The 24,714-nt window shown below is 38.8% G+C and overlaps 2 protein-coding genes across 2 annotated transcripts; both read left to right on the top strand.

Moving 5' to 3' along the window:
• Positions 1–205: 205 nt before the first annotated feature.
• Positions 206–5,919, top strand: LOC123770191 (uncharacterized). The gene is made up of 6 exons (XM_045761863.2): positions 206–572; positions 2,183–2,257; positions 4,242–4,367; positions 4,667–4,783; positions 4,915–5,040; positions 5,379–5,919. Exons 1-6 carry the CDS (start codon positions 449–451, stop codon positions 5,531–5,533), a joined length of 723 nt encoding a protein of 240 aa, XP_045617819.2. The 5' UTR covers positions 206–448; the 3' UTR covers positions 5,534–5,919.
• An 8,711-nt stretch (positions 5,920–14,630) lies between these two features.
• On the top strand, positions 14,631–24,214 carry LOC123770190 (uncharacterized). The gene is made up of 6 exons (XM_045761862.2): positions 14,631–14,947; positions 19,822–19,893; positions 20,565–20,690; positions 22,405–22,524; positions 23,406–23,531; positions 23,897–24,214. The coding sequence occupies exons 1-6, from the start codon at positions 14,824–14,826 to the stop codon at positions 24,028–24,030; spliced, it is 702 nt and encodes a 233-aa protein (XP_045617818.2). The 5' UTR covers positions 14,631–14,823; the 3' UTR covers positions 24,031–24,214.
• The last annotated feature ends 500 nt before the right edge of the window (positions 24,215–24,714 follow it).

Genomic DNA, 24,714 nt, shown 5'->3' with positions numbered 1-24,714 from the left:
CGTTTTTATTTGGGAATGAAACGTTCAGATTAATTTTAATCTGAGCCCCTTGAGAAAGTTCAGTGACTTCTACGGCACAAGGCTGCTGACGTGGTGCATACACACAGGTGGTTTCTGAACGTGTTAACTGGTTACAGCAGCTGTTCGAGCAGCACATGCGTCGTGGGAGCCTGCGTTGATCTGGCGAGAACATTTAAGGCAGATGAGCTTGTAGAGGAGCCGCCAGTTCCCCGCTGCACTTCATTGGTAGCAGTCAAGAGCCATAACGCACCCAAGACTCTTCCTCTGTGGCAAGGCAATCTCCGCAACACCGAGCGACCAGACACAAACAGCCAGATACCAACTGCCAGACTCCAGCAGTCAGATACCAACTACCAGACTCCAGCAGCCAAACTCCAACAGCCACACTACAACAGCCAGACACCGATAGGCAGACTCCGACGGCACCATGAAGTCGGTGTGTTTGTTGATGTTCTTGTGCGTCTCCCTGGTGAACGCGGAGGACAGCGTGACCGGATCCGCGTCCGGGCCCGCGGGAACACCGCCACCCGCCAGCAACGGAGCAGCTGCTGGTGAGGTATGTCAGAGCATTTATATTATTGACAATTACTATCAATATTTTTATATCTATAGTTACTATAATATATCTATATTTTGCTGATTAAGCACGTGGTAAGTCTAGTATTGTTGATATTCTGAATTCTGTGGAGTGGTAGATATTCCTATTGGTCGAATGTTTGTAAAGTATATTCTTTCAATTCTTTCTCGCTTTCTGCAAGTTGCCAAGATGTTTGTCGTGTAATCATTGTAGGTTTCACTTATGTATATTTTGTATGTAAAACTGAAGACCCTAACGTACCTTGACATAACCCGTCCACGCAATCCTTGGCCTGATTCACGTTATGGTAGGAATAATATCGTAGTACGTATATTTGTTATTCTAGGCCTAGGAATGTTTAAGTTTGGCTTTTATCTTTTTTTCCCCTCGGACTCTGATCAAATTAACAGTATAAACACGTCAACATTTTGTGGGTCCAAATCAGAATCTGATTTGTGAGTCAGTGGTCAGAATCTGTAGTCAGTTGTACGGTGTTACTTAATAGTGGTGTGTTGATGGCTGTGTAGTTCGATGTATGACGTTGCTTACTCGAAGAGATTCTATCCTATATTTCCTGTATTGGTTCATCATCAGCTGGATAATTATCTGGCACTCCAGTGTCGCTTGGTATACGGCAGGGATGTAGGTCTTCCTTCATCTTGTTACCAAGTAAAAACGTTTTTTTTCAAACCATAAATGCAAATTTACACTTTTAATTTGACGTCATGATGATCAAATTTTCTTATTTTGCGTTTCTTTTGCAGATGATGGAGCTGGAGGCACAGAGGAAACGGAGAGATAATTCAACAGAACAGTACAAGGGACCTGTGAAGATCTGTGGCACTATGCCACAGACACAGACACAAGACAGGAGGGGGGGGAAGTGGACTGTGGCTCTGTGACACTGCCACAAACACAAGACAGGGAAAGAGGGACTGGGGCTCTGTGCCACATGCAAAGAACTCAATAGGATTGCAGTATTGTTCCACAGACACACTACTCTCGCCCCCCCCCCCCCCCACAGACTCTGAGGGGGCCTGAAATAATGTTCAATAGACATAGACGGTCTGCCAGACACGGAGGTGGGGTGTGACCTGATATCGTGAACGGACGCAGAACTCTTCCTCCAAAACAAATGTTTGGGGGGAAGAGTTGTAGCAATTTTCTCATAGATTGAAAATTGTCCTCAAAACTGTGACAGTTTCATTGAGAGAGAACTCAGGCCTCTGCGGCTGTGTTACTTTTAACAAGACACCAATCCACAATATGCACTATAGACACAACAGAGCACTATAGGCACAGTAGGCCTCGTTTCTCAGACACAGTAGGCTATGTTTCTCAGACAGACTAGGCTATGTTTCTCGGGCACCGTAGGCTACAGGACATTGTAGCAAGCACTAAGCACAGTATCACAGTCAAGTGTCTTGCAAGGAGTATGAAAACTACTTTGGATGATATTTTATCTGTTTATAAGTCGACTGTTTATAAGTCGACGACGTAAGCGTTTTTGTAAACAAGCAAATGATGTCCCAGTGTAGTTGTTTTACAGGTGGATCATTGATTTTTTTTCTATTTCCTTTTCAGGTGGCTCGACCTTCGATCCACCACAACGCTTTCATGACTCCAGCGAATCTCACGAATCACATGAATTCATACCAGGTAGGAACACTGGCTATCTTCCTCTCTCACGCCCGTCCTCAAGTTATGTGATTCATTCAGAATAGGAATTTTCTCAAATATATATTAATATTATTATATATATTAGGATATTGTGCATATTTAGGCATAGGTTAGGTTAGGTGTTTAGGTTCTGTTGCAATTATTTGTATTTGTAGTACGTGGGTGAAGCATTTACAGCGTTGTGGTTCGAATAGGGGTCATCAGCGATGCACTATTCTAGAGATGTTCGAACGGCACAGTTGTGAGTTGTGTGTAAAAGCACTTTTCAGTCATAAACAAGGGGTTTGGCGGCCCAAAGGAATGAACATTTGGCCTCTGTTGTTGAGGTCGGGCTGTGAAATCAATCTCGATTGCGAGACTGAGATTGGAGTTAAACGGATCTAGGCGTTTAACTCATCTGTTTATACATTAATTTTCGTCTGGTGAATTATGCTGTTGGGTGAATTATATAACATGTATACATTTTTTTGCTGTATACTTTGTGTAACATTAATTCAGGTTTTATTTTCTTAACCATTTAAATAGTCATTTTACTGGATATTGATTTTTATACATTTTTAACTATTTACCCATTTCTTGCCTGAATCTAACTTTTCCAGTCTATTTGTGATAACTTTCACGGCATATCTTGGAGGCATACTTTTCTTCTTGCTTTGTTCTGTTTTCTAGGATTCTATTATTATTATTTTCTAGGATTCTATTATTATTATTTTCTAGGATTCTTTTATTATTATTTTCTAGGATTCTATTATTATTATTTTCTAGGATTCAATTATTATTATTTTCTAGGATTCTATTATTATTATTTTCTAGGATTCTATTATTATTATTTTCTAGGATTCTATTATTATTATTTTCTAGGATTCTATTATTATTATTTTCTAGGATTCTATTATTATTTCTCAACCCGATTCGTATCCTATTAAACCCCTTTTGAGAGGCTTACAACCTTCCCTTTAGCAGCGCCCAGTTATTAGCTCCAGATTGATGTATCCATATATACATCAACATACATATTATTATTTCCATCAAATTAATCCCACTTGTCAATGAATGATATTGTATTATATTTACATTATCCATTTAGCCGGCAGAAGATTTTCTGTTTATTATTACCATAGATGCACCCACAATGTCGTGGCTATTGTAAGCCACGACTTACAATAGTCATTCGTAAACTTCGTAAACTGTACGAAGGCTTCTGTGGGTATCATAAAGTATTCAAAGGTTTCTATAGCTACCATAAACTATTGGAAAGCTTTGGTGGCTACCGTAAACTATACGAAGGATTTTGTGGCTACCGTAAACTATACGAAGGCTTTTGTGGCTACCGTAAACTATACGAAGGCTTTTGTGGCTACCGTAAACTATACGAAGGCTTTTGTGGCTACCGTAAACTATACAAAGGTTTTTGTGGCTACCGTAAACTATACGAAGACTTTTGTGGCTACCGTAAACTATATGAAGGCTTTTCTGGCTACTGTAAACTATACGAAGGCTTTTGTGGTTACCGTAAACTATATGAAGGCTTTCGTGGCTACCGTAAACTATATGAAGGCTTTTGTGGCTACCGTAAACCATACGAAGGCTTTCGTGGCTACCGTAAACCATACGAAAGCTTTTCTGGCTACCGTAAACTATACGAAGGCTTTTGTGGCTACCGTAAACTATACGAAGTTCGTGTCAACAGCAAGCTTGGTGGGTACGAATTTTCCCATCTCGTTGGATAGTATATCCTAGAGGCGTGAAATCCATGACATACTACAAAACCTTATACATGAGGACATACATAAGAGAACAGTTATACAATGTGTAACTGTCCTCCAGGATAGACAGCTATACATTGTCTAATATGTATAAATCCCTCCCTAAATATAATTATTAACCATTTAAACGTGGCAAGATAAATCTCAGCTTATGGTTAACTGAGTAGATGGCATATAAACTGTTTGTCTCCAATCAGGTTGCGTCAAAACTGCGGCCTGCATCGCTGCCAGTGGGAAGTGTCAAAGTGCACCGTGTACTGTGCAGCAGAAGAGGGTCCACGGAGGTTGCACAGGAAGTGTGTGCAACTGCTGTGCCCCCAGAGGTTAGTATCGTGACTTACACTGAAGATGATAATTATTGCCACCCAGGATTAGGCACGGACAGCCCTGTTAGACTGATTAGCTAACGATTGACCTTTCCCAGGATGCAATCCACAACAGGTGAACCAACACACACACACACACACACATACACAGTTGATTGACAGTTGAGAGGCGGGACCAAAGAGCCAGATCTCAACCCCCCCCCCCCCCCAGAAGCACAACTAGATGAGTACAACTAGGTAAGTACAGACCACAGCAACTGTGCACCAGCTAACGTAATGTCTCTGCTCCCCCACAGGTTGTGACCCTCAACCTAAATGCAAGAAATCTGGAGGATTTTGTGCCCTAGCGTGCGGGCCCGGCCTGCAAGTGCTCCCAGGGGGCTGCACCGGAACGTGCAGCTGCTGTGCTAGACGTAAGTCCTCCTGACTCATGTGGTGCACTTAACTCCAGACTCCTGTGGTGCACTTAACTCATGAGTGTGTCACCTCTGACGTGTGTCAGGCCTGGACGACTATGATATCACAAGTGTCTTGTCTCTTACAGCGTGTGGCACGTCTGACGAGTGTGAGGACTGGCATGGTGTCTGCCAGCGACAAAGGTGTGCCCCCGGACAGAGAGAGCTTCTAGATGCCTGTCCAGGACAAGGCTGTCGGTGTTGTTCACCTGCCGGTGAGTATTCAACTCAGGGGTTCCCGCTGAGGGTAATGATATTGTGTGTATCAAGTACGGGATAACTTTCTAAGTGCTTCCTAAACTGTAAATCAAATCCAGGATGACATTAAAGTTTTATAACGATTACTTGGAAAGTATACTGACCATGAAACAGTTACATTAATAGGTCATTGCGAATTTATGAAACAGTGATAAAATCCTACATAACAGATCTGTTAGAAACTTATAGGTTCTGATCATATTAAATTTATATATTGATACCTTTTTATCCAAAGAAATTATATATATTAAAGCTGATGGATGCAGCATCTCATGGATAATACTTCTGTCTTTAGGTCCAATCCGTAATGTTGAAAGTAACAGTACTATTGGTGAAGTGATCAACGTGGAAACAGGAGAAGAGGGAAGCGATGTGACTCAATCTAATGAAGAAGAAGAAGAGGAGGATGAGGAAGAGGAAGATGAGGACGAGTCTGTGGATTCAAACTAGGAAGAAGTAGATGGAAACAAGAAAGACAAAGAAGAACCATAGGAGTTATTACAGCTACATCCATACACACATAACAAAAGTGCAGATAGTTGTTCCTGGTTTTGTTTTTTTACCACAGACGTGGCCACACATTTATAATGCTAACCAGCATATGTATATTTGTTTTCTGTCCTCAGTGGACCGGGTTAGAGATCTGTTACTTATTTAGTTCAGTAGTGCAGGTTAGCTCTGGCGGTCATCTGGCCGGCAGCGAACAATAGCCCAGACAGGAATACGAGCATACAATCAAAGCTTGTATAGGCATAATCCAAGAACTAACAACAGCAGCACATAGAGAACGTCTTACTTATGGAAGATTTCAACTACGGTGAATTAGACTAGGAGACATATATATATATATATATATATTCTTTACTTTCACTCCAATTTAGTAATTGTCATCCACGAATGCAAGTTTCATTATTGAGCGAATAAAATTTAGTGTACATATTATCCCAAGTTACATTTTATCAAAAAATGTTTATTGAAATGATTAGAATGCGTTTTGGTATACCTTTCTGTATTAGCGATAATCAATGATCTGGTGTTATGATTTATTTACATGTTTGATGCAATAAAAATTAAAAAAAATATTTACTTTTGCTTAACACCAATTTATATATATATATACTTATTTATATATATATATACTTATTTATATATATATATATATATATATATATATATATATATATATATATATATATATATATATATATATATATTGTGACGGGAAAGTGTTGGAGTGTTGATGTTCGGCAGTCCTCCAATGGCAGGTGTCAAAGCCTGGTCACACTTAAAACAAAAATATAGACTGCGTGCCTGTTGTCTGTGGCAAGTTAGAGGGAGGAACACGTAAAACACAAAGTATGAACAATGAAACTTTAATATATTTACTTTAAACATAAATGAAAATAAAGGCAAAACTCGGGCAAGTGACTAATGAAATAAAATGACAAAGATAAATACAAAAAACACAATAGATTAAATAATATTGAAATGGTGCTGAGAATATCGGCTATGGCTGAAACCTCCCTTCGTATATATATATATATATATATATATATATATATATATATATATATATATATATATATATATATATATATATATATATATATATATATATATATATATATATATATATATATATATATATATATATATATATATATATATATATATATATATATATATATATATATATATATATATATATATATATATATATATATATATATATATATATATATATATATATATATATATATATATATATATATATATATATATATATATATATATATATATATATATATATATATATATATATATATATATATATATATATATATATATATATATATATATATATATATATATATATATATATATATATATATATATATATATATATATATATATATATATATATATATGTCGTACCTAGTAGCCAGAACTCACTTCTCAGCCTACTATTCAAGGCCCGATTTGCCTAATAAGCCAAGTTTTCCTGATTTAATATATTTACTATAATTTTTTTCTTATGAAATGATAAAGCTACCCTTTTCTCTATGTATGAGGTCATTTTTTTTTTATTGGAGTTAAAATTAACGTAGATATATGACCGAACCTAACCAACCCTACCTAACCTAACCTAACCTATATTTATAGGTAAGGTTAGGTTAGGTAGCCAAAGAAAGCTAGGTTAGGTTAGGTTAGGTAGGTTAGGTAGACGAAAAAACATTAATTCATGAAAACTTGGCTTATTAGGCAAATCGGGCCTTGAATAGTAGGCTGAGAAGTGCGTTCTGGCTATTAGGTACGACATATATATATATATATATATATATATATATATATATATATATATATATATATATATATATATATATATATATATATATATATATATATATATATATATATATATATATATATATATATATATATATATATATATATATATATATATATATATATATATATATATATATATATATATATATATATATATATATATATATATATATATATATATATATATATATATATATATATATATATATATATATATATATATATATATATATATTGGTGTATACTGGCAGCAGGTTTTCTTTCAAACATGTTTCATTGAATATGACCGCATATTCTGTATTTATTATTTTATGGTTTAGGGCTTCTATCCCTCTAACTATTTTCTTAGCATCAGGGCTTAATTGAAATAGGAGTTCTCCAAAACTCATTTTCGTACTTTTAAGGTGAAGAAAAGAAGTGATTTACTATAGAGTGTATTACACTTATTTGTATAATTTGCACGACGTTTCGAACCTCCATGGTTCATTCTCAAGTGAACAGATCTTACAATACTAGTTGATTTTATACCCGCATTAGGTCAGGTGATAATACAATGAAGGTGAAAACATGGGGGGATACATAAGGGATAAACATAGGGGCTGCAGAAGGCTTATTGGCCCATACGAGGCATCTCCTATCCAAACACAAAGATTAATCCAGTGTAATTGGCCTGTTATGTTGGACATTGTCTTCTGTGTTGGCATCGATATGTTCTTGTCTTGTCCTTACTCTCATGGTGGGTAGAGTAAATAGTTCCGTGATTTGGGTGTTCATGGTAGGTCGCTCTATTCTTATGTGAATTGCCTCAAGAATTTGTAATCTTCTTGAATCTTGGGTTTTGTCTATTATGCAAGTATTCTTGTTCAACATTTCTCTTGTTAGAGTAATGTCATGGGCTTGTCTCATGTGATTCCTAGGGGCACCAGATTGAAGATGGCATGTCAAACGCCTCGTCAGCTTGGTCGACGTCATACCTATGTACTTACATTGAAGGTTACATCCTTCGTGGGGGCAAGTGTACATGTATACAACGCTTGACTGCTGTAGAGGGTTCTCCGTCGGCTTCGGGCTGTTTTTGATAAGGAGTTCGGAAGTCTTCTTGGTTTTGTAGAATATTATCAGGTTTATGTTTTGGTTAGGAGTAGTGCTTTTTACTCCTTTACGGATTATTTCTTTCATTATTCTTTCCTCTTTTATATGTTCACTGTGCATGGTTGATTTGTAATATAATTTTATTGGGGGTGTTGTGGTTTCTGTTCTAGGTTCTGAATTATACCAACGGTCCAAGTGTCTTCTTATAGCAGCGTTTATTTCCGCGTTGCTATATCCGTTGTTCACCAATACCTGAGTTACTCTTTCAAACTCTCTACTCACGTTGCTCCATTCAGAGCAGTGGGTAAGCGCTCGACGAATATAAGCATTGAGAACACTGGCTTTGTATCTTTGGGGGCACTCACTTCTACCGTTCAGGCATAATCCTATGTTGGTGGGCTTGGTATATACGTTGGTGCTTAAAGAGGTTCCTATTTTTGTTATTAGTACATCCAAGAATGGCAAACTGTTATTTTCACTATTTTCATGTGTAAATCGGAGTACTGACTCTCTCTCTAGGTGTCTTTTTAGGTCAATTAGTTCATCTGAGTCTTTTACTATTACGAATATGTCATCTACATAACGGCAGTATACAGTTGGTTTTTGTCTGCTACTGAAGACCCTATCTTCGATGGTTCCCATATAAAAATTAGCAAATAAAACTCCTAAGGGGGAGCCCATTGCTACTCCGTCTATTTGTAAATACATGTCTCCTTGTGGACTGATGAAAGGGGCTTCCTTTGTACATGCTTCGAGAAGACTTTTCAAGTGTGGCTCAGGTATGTCTAATTTGGGGGTGCTCTCGTCTCTGTATACTCTGTCCAGTATCATTCCTATGGTTGTGTCGACTGGGACGTTGGTAAAAAGGGATTCAACGTCCAAAGAAGCGATGATTCCATCGGGCTGGGTAGATTTGATCAATTCTAGGAAATCTGCTGATGATTGTAGACTAAACTTATATATATATATATATATATATATATATATATATATATATATATATATATATATATATATATATATATATGCAAACAAGCCTGAATGGCTTGTGTTCCTCACGTGTGCCCCAAAGAATAATAAGGTGATTTGATAAAATACTATGCCCAAGATTACCATCAGAGTGCCGGCGGGCTGATGGGCAAAATAGCCTCGGCTACCATCAGCTTTTGTCCGGTCGTGATGGTCGAGATGATAAGGTGCCTTGTACACCAGTTGCATAGTGCTCCTGGCACTATGCAACTACCTGGAACTCACTCCCTAACGAATTGAAAAGCTGTCCAACTTTTGGCTTATTCAAAAATAAAACCAAAAAGGACCTAATTTCATCTTCATAGTTTCCTACCTAGTGCTTTAAACTCGCACTGTATCTAGTGCTACCTATTCCCCCAATATATGTACCTATGACAGACAACTTTATCATTGTAATCATTGCTATCATCTTATATCATGGTTGTTACTTTGAACACATATTTTACTGCATTATACCTTGAAATAATCCTCAAATTATGCTACAATGTACCTGTTAATAACCCCTCAAATTTGACTTTAATGTACCTACTAATCTTTGTCAAATTTTCTTTCAAAATACCTGTTAAAAAAAATTTAATTTTGCTAGAAATTACCTACTTAAAATTATCTGTTAGATTAAGGACCTGCCCGAAACTCTATGCGTGCTAGTGGCTTTACAAGAATGTAAAAACATCAATGCTATGTACTCTCATAAACCCAATGTACCTTCTTGTATATATATAAATAAATAATAAAATATATACTGCCTTTTTTTGGTATACCGCACTTATACTAGCAAGTCACAGTGTCAAGTAAGGGATATATCAGGAGAAAACGCTAAGCCATTTGGACTATATGGCACTTGGGAATAAGGGATTAAAATTTCCAGACTAAACAAAACTAGGGGGGGGGATACATTCAGAAAATAGCCCAGAATCTCTTCAAGACGATTTAGATAGAATTTTAAGGTGGAAAAAAATAGCAAATACAGTTTAATGATGAAACATGCAGGGGTCTTGACCTTACCAATGACAATAGAGTTAAGATCTAATTTCTTATTTGTCATTTCTTATTTGCCACCTAATTTTCTTTGCCATTAGAGAATTCAAAACTACAGAAGGCTAACGGAACCAATACGTGGCAGCTTGATGTATATCCACCCAAGCTCAACCATATATATCTAATCTACGATTGAAACAATCCATCAATCCAACGTTTATTATGTTACCAAGTAATTTGATTCATTATTCAGCAAACCCTGTTTCCAAACAAGTATACTTGGCAAAGACCTGTGTAAACCCAGGTCTTTCCTGAATCTGAACTTTTCCTCTTTATATCCATTGTTTCATGTCCTATTCTGTGTATATATATATTTAAAACTCTATTAACATTCCAATTATTGGAGTCAATTTATAGATTTTATTCATGTCACCCCTTTATGTGTCGTAGTTTTCGTTGCATATAAATTTCATTTTTTTTAGTCAGTCTTCAAATGGAAGGTTTCTATTATGAGTTCAAGTTAATTTATGTCCATTCATTAGTACAGTCACCAACACTGAACTGTATCATCTAAATGGAGGCTAATATTGCCAAATTAGATGTATTGTTGATAACGCTTTTGGAAATAACTTTCAATATTCTACTGACCCTATTACATACATTTATGCATACATATTTTGGCTTCAGGTCCCTAATAATCAGAAGGCCTGGTCAGAGACCGGGCCGCGGGGACAGTGATCCTCGGAAGCATCGAAAGGTAACTCCTAGATCTTTCTAGCATTGAGACTTGGCAACTTCAACATAGTCCAGTAGATATCTCGAAACTTTGCTGTTATTATCATAGATCAGAAGCAGAAATTTGTCAGCATTTAACTGCAAATCTTTCGTCCATATTCAGGCGATGAGTCACAATAGCGTGGCTAAAGTATGTTGACCAGACCACACATTAGAAGGTGAAGGGACGACGACGTTTCGACCCGTCCTGGACCATTCTGAAGTCGATTCATTCTCAATCAACTTGAGAATGGTCCAGGACGGACCGTAACGTCGTCGTCCCTTCACCTTCTAGTGTGTGGTCTGGTCAACAATCGTCCATATTAAAAGTATATCTAGATCGTGCTAAAAAGCCAAAATATATCTTTATCGGAATTTGTTCCCCATCCTATTTATACATCGTTTGCAAATTTGTAAATTTTGCTGTTCAGTCCTGTGTCTAAGTCGTTTACATTCATATGGCTAGCATATAGAGGCAACAGAGGTCCCTTAACAGACTTGAGGCACGCAACCTGCAAGAGTGTCCCACTCGGACTTAACTCCATTTCTGTTAACACTGCTTTCTGGTCCAACTTTAGGTTCCCCCTCCACATTATCCTGTGCCACTGTCTCTTTAATGTCTCTCGTGAGACACTGTGTCAAAGGCTTTACTAAAGCCAAGATGTGGAACGTCACAATCTTTCCCGCTATCGACGGCTTGAAATGTATTGGAAAAGAATGAAAGTAAATTTGTTGTAAATGAGCGAAGCTTTGTCAACTATGTTGTGAATCCTTTAATACAAGATGTATATGTTGACCAGACCACACACTAGAAGGTGAAGAGACGACGACGTTTCGGTCCGTCCTGGACCATTCTCAAGTCGATTGTGACTAAATCAATAGACTCAACATACTTTAGCCACGTTATTGTGACTCATCGCCTCCAAGATATATATGAATCGATTCGCGGAATTTTCCTACAACAGGCGTCAAACTTATCAGATGATAGTTTGACTCAAGTGATCTATCCCCTTTCATCAAGACCGGTACCACGTTAGCAACCCTCCACGACTCTGGCACTCAGCTCAACTCTAATAATTGATTAGATATTCAAGACAAAGGCTCGCTAAGTTCTTTTTTATATTCTTCAAGCACCCTGGGAAACACTTCGTCTGCCCCTGGGGACCTGTATGGTTTCAATTTTTGTATTTGTTTAATAACTTTAACCATTAATTTAATCAACTTGTCCTCTTCACCACCTGCATAGATTTGCCTCGTTACAGGCATAATATCACATTCTTCTCCGCTAAGTATAGAGACAGAGTACTTATTTATAATACCTCCCATTTCTTGGAAAATTATCGGCTACATGACTTATCAGTTTAATTTACATTCTCAAGTAAAAAAAACTGGTTGAATGAGTCTAATAAATAGGATTTCAGTAATGTGTTAAATACACCAACACAAATAGAACACGAAACAATGGATACAAAGAGGATAAGTTTAGATTCAGAGAACAATTTGGTAAATATTGAATTGAAAATTGGATTGCTGATTTATGGAACCAATTACCTGGTAGCATAAAAGACATGGAACCGTTGGATTGTTTTAAGTGAAATGAGTTTTCTTGGTGTAAATAAAGCTGCTTTGCTGCGGGGTTCGATTCCATCTGCAGTCTACAGTCTTGGGGTTCTTCATTTCCATGAATCTTTACAGTACATTTTGGGAGGAAAGATTTTAAGCCTCGGGCTCTGGTACTTTAGTGGTTAGATTATTCAACATCACACAACACTCTGCAGCTTTCTGACTCACATCGGGATATTCACTTGTGTTGTTGACATCGTTACAAGTGTTCCTGTTTTCTTTCGTCTTGACGTGTGACTTTCAAAACACTGAATATACGCTTAACATCTTGTTACATAATTCCTCCTAACGTCATGTCATTCAATACTTCACCTCAGCTCTCCTAGTCTTACGTCATCCAATTCTTCAACTCGATTGAATGGTGATTGATGAAGATTAAGCCACCCAAGAGGTGCTACGGGCATGAATAGCCCGAAAGTGGTAGTGTTTTTTTTTTTTTTTAGTGAATGTATACTGTGTGCTGAAGTCGCATTTAAATCGTTAGGCTGCTATCGCGGAGGGGGGGGGCGATACTGCTTTACAGTATATATGAGGGTGTCCAGCTGTTGGACACCTTATTTGACCAGAAGAGTGGCAGTGTTGATGGCTTCGGTGTGGTTACTGCAACATTCAGGAACTCTTAAAGCTCTTCTAAGGTCGTTCATTGTTTGTTTGACATTCCAGGAGGTAGTAAAGTTGTGGCTTTTCTGTGACTGTTTGGCAGAAGATGCATTCCCTTAGACGTAATCTTTATTGCCGAATTGCTATTTCCCTGTGGATTTGTTTCAGGATATTTAACCTGTCTCACTTGGTGGGCCTGAAGATCCCATACTGGAGAGGGCGAACTTCTGCTACTCTGTTGTAGATGGGCTTTGTTGAGGTGTTTTTTGGTGATGGGGTTATTTATGTACTCTAGGCTGGGTTGGATTGTTTTATGAATCACTGACTGACGAGTGGCCAATTTAACAGTTTCATCGGCTTTCTCATTTAAAGGAAATTCAATACGGGATGAGATTCAGTTTATGGCTATGTTGAGTCTTTTGCCTTTAGCTACTGCTCTAAGATGCAAAATGGGGGTAATTATTTCCACGTTGTCTTTCTACTGTTTTTTTTCTAATATTTGAAGTGCAGCGTTTGAATCTGTGTGAATGATTACATTTTGAGGGTTTTGTGCTTCACCTCAACCCTCCTAGCATTATGTCATCCAATACTTAACCTCAACCCTCCTATGTCATGTCATCTAGCATCTTAAAACTCTTAGCCTTCCTTCACCTTAGCTAGACTTGTTTCACCTCATCTCATCTCAAGACTCCAATACACCTCATCTCTCCTACTGAACTTAACTCTTCCTTCACTTCAACATTTCCCTCACGACTCCTGTCATTGAAGGAAAGGAAAATTTAAACTTCCGTTTAGGGCATGTATAAACATGTTACAAAAAAATTATAGAATACTGTTATGTTTTGAAGACCATTTTCGTCGCGTCTGGTAAAGCCATTATGAGAACAGTTTTAACCCACGAGGTCACAGACCTCTGAGACACATGGTCAGTGACGTGGCAAGAGACACAGGTGCATCTGAACATTAACCAATAACTCCCTTACATGCGATATGTGTCCAGCTTCTAGCACCTGTTGTCTCAGCAGGTGTTTTCTGGAGGTCTGCATTCGCATTTAGATTAGATATAAGGCAAGTGACTCCCCCTACAGCAGCCACAGTTCACAGTTGCGATTCACTGGCAGCGGACGTGAAGGGCCGAAGACTCGACCCAAGTCTGATACACACATACACGCAGTGATCTACGAGATAGAACATTCCCAGCAAGACCAAGAGGCCAGACACCAACAGCTAGACTCCCAGAAGCCAGAAATACCAACAGTGAGAGACCAATCCCCCAAGAGCGAGACATCGGCACCATGAAGTCGGTGTGTTTGGTGATGTTCTTGTGCGTCTCCCTGGTGAACGCGGACAGCGTGACCGGATCCGCGTCCGGGCCCGCGGGAACACCGCCACCACCCGCCAGCAACGGTACAGCTGCTGGTGAGGTATGTCACAGAACTTTTCTGTTGTTGTGTTTTTTCTGCTGGAGGCAACCAGTCACGTCAACCAGAAGAGCAGTAACGTAAAGTCATGAGCCAGAGAGTAATAGTTAAAAAGACATTAGTTTTGTGTATTAAACTAGGAAAGCCAGGAAACACGTCTCAGTTTCCTCGTGCGTCTTGAAAAGTTATTTTAAACGCTGCTGACAGTGTCAGACTCCTGTAGAATAGTTGGTAGGTCTGTGGCACCGATGCTGTCTAAAGAATATTCTTCCTTGTGTTTCATACTTGTATATATATTTCGTATACATTTTGGTGTGTTTTATATAAGGTATCTTCACGTTTAGCTGGTACCTGTAAAAAGCCGTACCTTGGTTAATACCATCTCCCAGCGTTTGATTGGTCGGCCCTCCAGGAGAGACCATTTTGGCTCCAGTTTTCTTATTCCCTAGTTGTATGCCATGTGTTTGGTGTCGGGCTTAGAGGTTACTAAGGTCGTGACACTAGTTTACTGACCAATCATCAAGTTTACTGTAGTCATGAACATAGTCCAGAACTAAAGTAAACTCAGTGAAAACACCTTAGAAGCTGAGTACATCTTTAAGTATTCACCTAGTTGTTCTTTCAGGGGTTGAGCTCTGCTCTTTCAGCCCGCCTCTCAACTGTCATGTATCCCTGTGTGTGTCAATTATAATTATGTTTATCAGTCTTGAACTGTTGGGTTTTGATGACTGGGCCTGTATGTTACCTGTATGTTACAGGTACAGGGTTATAGGGCCTGTTGTGATTACCTGCATGTTACAGCCCTCAAGTACAGTCTGTTGAGTACATTTGCTAAATATACATTCATGGAATAACACTTTGTCATTTTACTTTGTACAAAATCACATTTAAGGCATTAATACTCATTGTCTTAAAGACATTAGCACAGACTTGAAGAACACTAGAATTAAGGAAACTGCAGTAGGCCTATTGGCCGATACGATGCAGCTCCTACTTATATCCACCCAAACTCATTCATATATATATATTTTTTTTTTTTTTTTTTTTTTTTTTGAGATATATACAAGAGTTGTTACATTCATGTACAGCCACTAGTACGCGTAGCGTTTCGCGTAGCGTTTCGCGTAGCGTTAAACGCGTAGCGTTTAGCGCATATGTCTAACCTACGCCTGAAACAACCCAGCGATCCCACATCTGTTATGGTATCCGGTAATTTCTTCAATTATTCACCAACCCAGTTTTCAAACCAATATTCACACAGGTCTTTCCTAAATCTAAACTTATATATATTAATTTGGAGAATGCCTATTAGGCTATACTAGGCAGTTCCTATTGGTCTATGCTGGGCAGCTGCTATTAGCCCGTACTAGGCAGCTGGTATTGGTCCAAACTAGGTAGCTCCTATTGGTTTATACCAGGCAGCTCCTATTGATCCATATTAGACAGCTTCTATTGGACCATACTAGGCAGTTCCTATTGGTCCATATTATACAGCTTATATTGGACCATACTAGGCAGTTCCTATTGGTTCATGCTAGGCAGCTTCTATTGGTCCATAATAGGCAGTTCCTATTTGTCCATACTAGGCAGCTCCTATTGGTCCATACCAGGCAGCTCCTATTGGTCCATACTAGGCAGCTCCTATTGGTCCATACTAGGCAGCTCCTATTGATCCATACTAGGCAGCTCCTATTGGTCCATACTAGGCAGCTCCTATTGGTCCATACTAGGCAGCTCCTATTGATCCATACTAGGCAGCTCCTATTGGTCCATACTAGGCAGCTCCTATTGGTCCATACTAGGCAGCTCCTATTGGTCCATACTAGGCAGCTCTTATTGGTCCATACGAGGCAGCTCCTATTGGTTCATGCTAGGCAGCTTCTATTGGTCCATACTAGGCATCTCCTATTGGTCCATACTAGGCAGCTTCTATTGGTCCATACCAGGCAGCTCCTATTGGTCCATACCAGGCAGCTTCTATTGGTTCATACCAGGCAGCTCCTATTGGTCCATACCAGGCAGCTTCTATTGGTCCATACTAGGCAGCTCCTATTGATCCATACTAGGCAGCTCCTATTGGTCCATACTAGGAAGCTCTTATTGGTCCATACTAGGCAGCTCCTATTGGTCCATACCAGGCAGCTCCTATTGATCCATACTAGTCAGCTTCTATTGATCCATACTAGGCAGCTCCTATTGGTCCATACTAGGCAGCTCCTATTGGTCCATACTAGGCAGCTCCTATTGGTCCATACCAGGCAGCTCCTATTTGTCCATTCTAGGCAGCTCCTATTGGTCCATACTAGGCAGCTTCTATTGGTCCATAATAGGCAGCTCCTATTGGTCCATACTAGGCAGCTCCTATTGGTCCATACTAGGCAGCTCCTATTGGTCCATACTAGGCAGCTCCTATTGATCCATACTAGGCAGCTCCTACTGGCCCATACTAGGCAGCTCCTATTGGTCCATACCAGGCAGCTTCTATTGGTCCATACTAGGCAGCTCCTATTGATCCATACTAGGCAGCTCCTATTGGTCCATACCAGGCAGCTCCTATTGATCCATACTAGTCAGCTTCTATTGATCCATACTAGGCAGCTCCTATTGATCCATACTAGGCAGCTCCTATTGGTCCATACCAGGCAGCTCCTATTGATCCATACTAGTCAGCTTCTATTGATCCATACTAGGCAGCTTCTATTGGTCCATACCAGTCAGCTCCTATTGGTCCATACCAGGCAGCTCCTATTGGTCCATACCAGGCAGCTCCTATTGGTCCATACCAGGCAGCTCTTAATAATACCCAACCACACCCAGCAGGTAAACTGTTTAGCAGATCTGCAACCCTGTTTCCGAGCCCTTCCCTACCTATTCCCTTACCATTGCTTATATATTTCCCAACCATTGTTTACCTATTCCCGCACCATTGTTTACCTATTCCCGCACCATTGTTTACCTATTCCCGCACCATTGTTTACCTATTCCCGCACCATTGTTTACCTATTTCCGCACCATTGTTTACCTATTTCCGCACCATTGTTTACCTATTTCCGCACCATTGTTTACCTATTTCCGCACCATCGTTTACCTATTTCCGCACCATTGTTTACCTATTTCCGCACCATTGTTTACCTATTTCCGCACCATTGTTTACCTATTTCCGCACCATCGTTTACCTATTTCCGCACCATCGTTTACCTATTTCCGCACCATCGTTTACCTATTTCCGCACCATTGTTTACCTATTTCCGCACCATTGTTTACCTATTTCCGCACCATTGTTTACCTATTTAGATTGATTAGCCTAAAGAATCCCATCTTTACGGTATTATTTTGAATTTAATTACCTTTCTGAAGACCTTTAGAGCAAAATAATTGTACTCAATGCTCCTCGCTCCAATATGTTCAAAGGTATTTAAGTTATTCCAGGTAAAGTCTGGTACTCCGAGTTTGAGTTTATTAACCTAATTAGAGATAAAGCCAGTCTAACCGAATTAAACATTAACTTAACTAAACTAATTCAGTCGTAACTCTATTTATCTAACTAAACAAACCCAATCCTAATCTATCGTAAAAAAAATCCTAACCAAATATAACTTAATGAAATGTAAGTAACCAAACTTATCAAATTATAACATAACAGCAAAAATCAATGCTAACTCAACTTAACCTATAAAAGCTCTTCTTAAGTTCAGTTTAGTACATAAATAACCTTGGGCAAAACTGTACTTAAACTGTACGTATAAAGTTTTAATATTTTGTTGGGCTGTATAAGACGGGCTGTGTGAAATGTAAATAATAATCACATTTTGTTTGTCTTTTGCAGATGATGAAGCAGGAGACAGAGAATGGGCGATAAATCAGCAAAACAGAAGGGGCCCGGGAAACTCTGCGGCACTATACCATAGACATAAGACCGGGGACTTTGGCACTGTTTTAGAGACACAGCAGATCTAGGGGAATGAGGCATTGTTCAAGGGATATAGACATAGCAACAGACACAAGATTGCTGCCTGATTCAGTGCCACGAGCATTTTATGCTCGTGGCACTGTTCTACAGACGCTGCATAGTGCCTGTATTAATGTTTCAGTGACATGAGATCAAACTTAGATTGTGACATAGTTACATAGAGAGAACCCAGGACTCAATGACGCTGTTATCTTAATTAGACAACGCAGAAGAAAAGCTCTGGAGGCACTGTTCAATAAACAAAGCTCATTACTGTTCGGTACAGCGACAGTATCGCTTCTTGCAGGCCTGGGCTCGATCCCCCGATGATCCATGTGCTTGGTCACCGTTCCTTTCCTCCGTTCTATCCCAGATCCATGCCCTTATATCGCTTCCATGTGCTATACCTTTCCATTAACAGGTGTAGCATAGGTCAAAAGACAGCAAAGGGTCAAGTATGAAACTTATTTACAGACACAAAACACGAAGGCTGTATATGGACACAGTACTGAAATGGCAACGGATGGGCAATGTGCTTCAGTACAATTTATCTAAATTATATATATATATATATATATATATATATATATATATATATATATATATATATATATATATATATATATAAATATATATATATATATATATATATATATATATATATATATATATATATATATATATATATATATATATTTCTGTAATATTGCTGCTGTTGTAGACAGATTAGACCTTAAAGGAATCAATTCTTCAGAGTTTATCTCATTTTTGTAATATTGTTAGTTTCGTGAACAGTTTAGAGTAGTCAATGACTGATTTGCTACTGAAATGACATTGTTTGTTATGTAATTATGACGAAATAGTGAACCTAATGAAATACAGGAGATTTACAAGCTAATCACTGTTATATTCTCTTTTCTTAGATGGATCACCACAGGATATAAGACACCATTCCCATGAGTTCTTCGACTCTGACGAAAGCGGAAGCCATCAAAGTAAGTGCCTGGCCTTTCTGTATCTCAATTTGCATATCTGATATCGACAGTCACAAATTCCTTAGGGTTTTAATGCCAATATCAAAGTCTCAAATTCCTTATACTTTTAACATCGATATCGAAATCGTAAATTCCTTAGACTTTTAACACTGATTTTTCTCCTTGACGCATCACATTAATGTGATTGCCTTGTGCACTGATATCGACGTTGCAAATTCCTCAAACTATTAACAAATGTCTTTACGACTTAAGTAGTTTCAGGTAGTTAATCTAAGTTAAGCCTCACGACTATCAAGATTTTTGTACAGTGTGGTCTAGTGATTAAGGTACCAGGTACGCCAAGGGGCATAGTGTTCCCTGGCTGTCTGGGTTCGAATCCATCTGGGGTGTGGAGTTTTCAGTTATATATATATATATATATATATATATATATATATATATATATATATATATATATATATATATATATATATATATATATATATATATATATATATATATATATTTATATATATATATATTTATATATATATATATATATATATATATATATATATATATATATATATATATATATATATATGTGTGTGTGTGTGTGTGTATGCCAAGAGAAATCTTCAGCAAAAGTTTATAAAGAGGTTGGAATGTCTAATGTGTAAGACTTCAACCAGGTTGCCTGAGGACTTCTGCCTGCGTGGCTGCGGGAGGAGTGTGTCAAGCAGCAGCCTGCAACGCACTGCAGCTCACGGTCAAAGGAGGATGCACAGGCAGCGGCTGCTCCTGCTGTGCTCCGAGAGGTTGGTAGATCCTGCTTTCCCACAGGAAGTAACGATAATTATTCTCCCGTTATCAGTGATAGGAAGCCTGCTGGATTTATTGGCATGTAACTAACGAAAGACCTTCCACAGGATGCCACCCACAACAGTTGATTTACTTCATGGTATATATTTGCTAGAGGTGAGGTAACGTTGGTTTACGGGGCTCACCATAGCCCGTGCTACATGGACACCTCGTTCTGAGTAGCTAAATCTGAAACAACAACAACAGGTAACGTTTTCAAACGTAGGCTGGTGGTATGTGAGCGAGTCTCTCAAGCTCCGGGCTCATTACATCTGGAAAACTGTCTTTTCAACACTGAAAAATTTGTTGTATACAATAAGGTACAGAATCTCCGTATGAATACTGATAACGGCACATAAAAGGGCAGTACTTGCTTGCAAACTTCAAAGTAAACTATATAGCCATTTATATAGTTTATATCATACAACAATATTGATAAGCAATGATAATGTCTTCTCACATATATAATAATACATGATAAAAACCCAAACTTGTGTATTTGGGAAATTTACGTAAGGAATTTACACCAAGACTTTGGCACTCTCCTGAGTGCTTTGTCAAGGTCTGAGTGTGTGATTAGGACGAGACTTACAACGTCTACCGAGGCTGTTATCCTGGGTCCAGTCCTCTTATTTTTCTTGACCTCCTGACCAGGTCTCCTCTATTTCCGACTGGTGATGTACCTGCAGTAATGTCTTCTAGAGAATTGTGGTCATGTGTCCTCCCTGTACTTCTGCTATTCTGGGAACTGAAGTTGTTATTAGTAGAGGTGTTCATCTGGATGTTGTCCCTCGTAGCCCTCTCCATACCCCCAAGGAACGCGGCTAATGGGACTACTTTCATTCTGCGAAAGTATTCAGAGTATTTATTAGAGCCCCTTCTTTTATTTATCTATTATTTATTTATAGAATTTATCATTTTTCGCTGGCAACAAAAGCTTTGCTTCGGAGGGTAGCTTTACTAGGAAAATGATTCTGAGTGAATTAACATTATTTCTCAATAAATGGATAAATGAAAGCAGTCCCATTAGCTGCGTTCCTCGGGGGTATGGAGAAAGTTACAAGGGACAGCATCCAGATGAACACCTCTACTAATAACAACTCCAGTTCCCAGAATAGCACGAGTACAAAAAGAACACATGTCCATAATTCCATAGAAGACATTACCGCAGGTACAGCACCTGTCGGGAATAGCGGAGACCTGGTCAGGAGGTCAAGAAGGATAAGAGGACTGGGACCCAGGATAGTAGCCGGTTTACGGGCTCACCACAGCCCGTGCTACATGGACCTTTCGTTCTGAAGAGCTAAAACTAAAACAACAAGGATAGTTGCTTCATTAGACGTTGAGATGTAAGTCTCGTCTTAATCACACACTCACATCTAGACAAAACACTCAGGAGAGTGCGAAAGACTTGGTGTAAATTCCTTACATAAATTTCACAAATACACAAGTGTGGATTTTTATCCTAAACCATATTGATAGTATAATAATAATAATGAAGATCCCCCCCCCCCACCCTTTTATAGCATATGAGTCACGAACACTCATCCACCGCCTTTCTTATACTAGAACGAGTACCACATAGCCGGCCAGCTAGAGGCTTAGGGTCCCCGAACAGAAATGTCCCTTCAAACTAAATAAAAACCGACATCATGTCTCTGGTGCCCACAGCCTGCGACCCTAAGCCGAGATGCAAGAAAGCTGGCGGGTTCTGCGCCCCGTCGTGCAGTGCTAAACTGACAGTGATCGCTGGTGGCTGTAGCGGAACACCCTGCAGCTGCTGTGCCAAAAGTAAGTGTTTCTGCCTTTGTAAGAAGAGAAGAAGCCGGTTGGTATGCAGCAGTATACCAACTGGCCTCTTCTTGACACGTCTTATTTTGATTCAACCATTCATATATCTTTCTATCCTATTTCTAAACAGTATAAATTATTTCCTTTAGTAATTATAAATATTATGATAGCTGATAATTTATTTCACTACAGGCATAATACCAAATTAATATTTGTTTATATTTGTATGTATTTTAAATCGGAATTTCTCTAACATATAGCATAACCATTATTATGAGTTCTGATATGGTTTGCCACTTTCAAAATCTTACTTATGATGTCTCTGTAAATGCAATTCATAATTTTGTAGGTTTCGATCTCACATCCGTGCAAGATGCAAGTTAAGTGCTCCTATCGTATCTTTCTAAGACAGGTTAGGAATTAACTTTATCGTCTTACGGTCAATATTTTCGAGAGATATGGTTAAATCCTCAACGTATAGCAAGAACCTCCCAATCCCTTTCCCTTCGCCAGTTTTCATTTTTCTCTAAACTCTTCCATGTACCAGATTTCCAGCCAGCCTAACATCATAATGCAGTAATGGACATCACAATGTCCATACTGATGGACATTGTGATGTTCCGTGATGAGGGACATGTGTTTCGTCAATGTTTATCCTCGGTGCCTAGGCTTCCTCATGTGGCTAATTGCGTGCCCTCAGCAGTCCTTGCCCAGACTGCGGTACGCTCCCAACGCCGCATTATCAGGAACTTTTTAGTCTCATTCGTAATCCACATCCTCTTCCTGAATTTCTACTCCTCATCCTTCCTCCTTTCCCCGACTTTTCCAAGCCCTTTGGACCTTGAAGCTAAGGACAGTACGCAAGCCGTTATCTCCTACAGAATGTGTTACCACTGACGAGTGTCAGGACTGGGGCGGTGTGTGCCAGCGAGGAGGGTGTGCCCCTGGCCAGAGGGAGTTAGTCAATGTCTGCGTAGCTCAAGGCTGTACCTGCTGTCGAGAATTCAGTGAGTATATAATTAGGATTTCGTGTTTCGTGTAACAGTAGCAATCAGATTATCGTATACGGTATAATTTTCTGAGTGCATTCGTATTTGGAAGTTATATTTAGGAAATAGTTGAAGTTCAGTAGGATTGACTGGGTGATACTTCCCAATTAATTCTATTTAACCTTAGTTGGATACATTTATATTTCAAGGCTGACTAATGGAATATAGATAAAAAAAAGATGAGTAAACCATTAATCTGTAAATTATTATGTTACTTTTAAATAATTTCACATTTTTAATTATAATTATTTCCAAAACGAATGGGTTTACAAAAAATCTAAGTACAACATTACATACATTATATTTCCTTATTTGTTTTTCAGTCCGTGACGCTGCAAACAACAACACTGCTGGCGGACTGGACGAAGGTGTTGATGCAGACAACACTAACGATGAAACTGGTGGGGAGGACGAAGGAGAAAACGAAGAAGACGAAGAAGAGGGAGAGGAAGAATAGACTGTGGTGACAGATCAACTAGAAGAAATCGAGGTTGTTGAAACACAACCATAAAAGTTTTGTTGTTACAGGCATAAACAAACACACACACACACACACACACACACACACACACACACACACACACACACACACACATACACACACACACACACACACACACACACACACACACACACACACACACACACACACACACACACACACACACACACACACACACACACATACACACACACACACAACAGAAGTACAAGTAGTGCTGGTGGTAGTTGACAACAGCTCGGCGAACAACATCATCCCAAACAGGAAGACTAGCACACAAACACTGCCAGTGACCAGCCCAAAAAAGGAATAAAAACAAACAATGCTGGCAAACAAAGGCAGTCCAAACAGGAATACTATCTTATAAACAAGGCTTGCATACCCAAGGACTCGCAACAACAGCACATAGGCAGTGTCTAAATAACGGAATTGATAACGGAAGATATCATTCATGAAGAACTAGATTGGGCCAAAAAAAGACCTGAAAGGCACAATTCGCAGATGGTGCAGAAATGGAACTGCTATTGATTCTTAAACTAAAGCTGGAAGCTCTAGGGTCTCTTGTTGCTTCAGTTAGCCTAGAACCCAGTTCCTTCAAAAAACTGTTGGCACTCTTACCCCAGGCGCTAAGTATCTCAG

The sequence above is a fragment of the Procambarus clarkii genome, chromosome 45 (assembly GCF_040958095.1).
Source record: "Procambarus clarkii isolate CNS0578487 chromosome 45, FALCON_Pclarkii_2.0, whole genome shotgun sequence".
Classification (NCBI taxonomy): Eukaryota; Metazoa; Arthropoda; class Malacostraca; order Decapoda; family Cambaridae; genus Procambarus; species Procambarus clarkii.
Note: the sequence above shows the minus strand (reverse complement) of the source record. Positions and strands in the feature narration are given on the sequence as shown.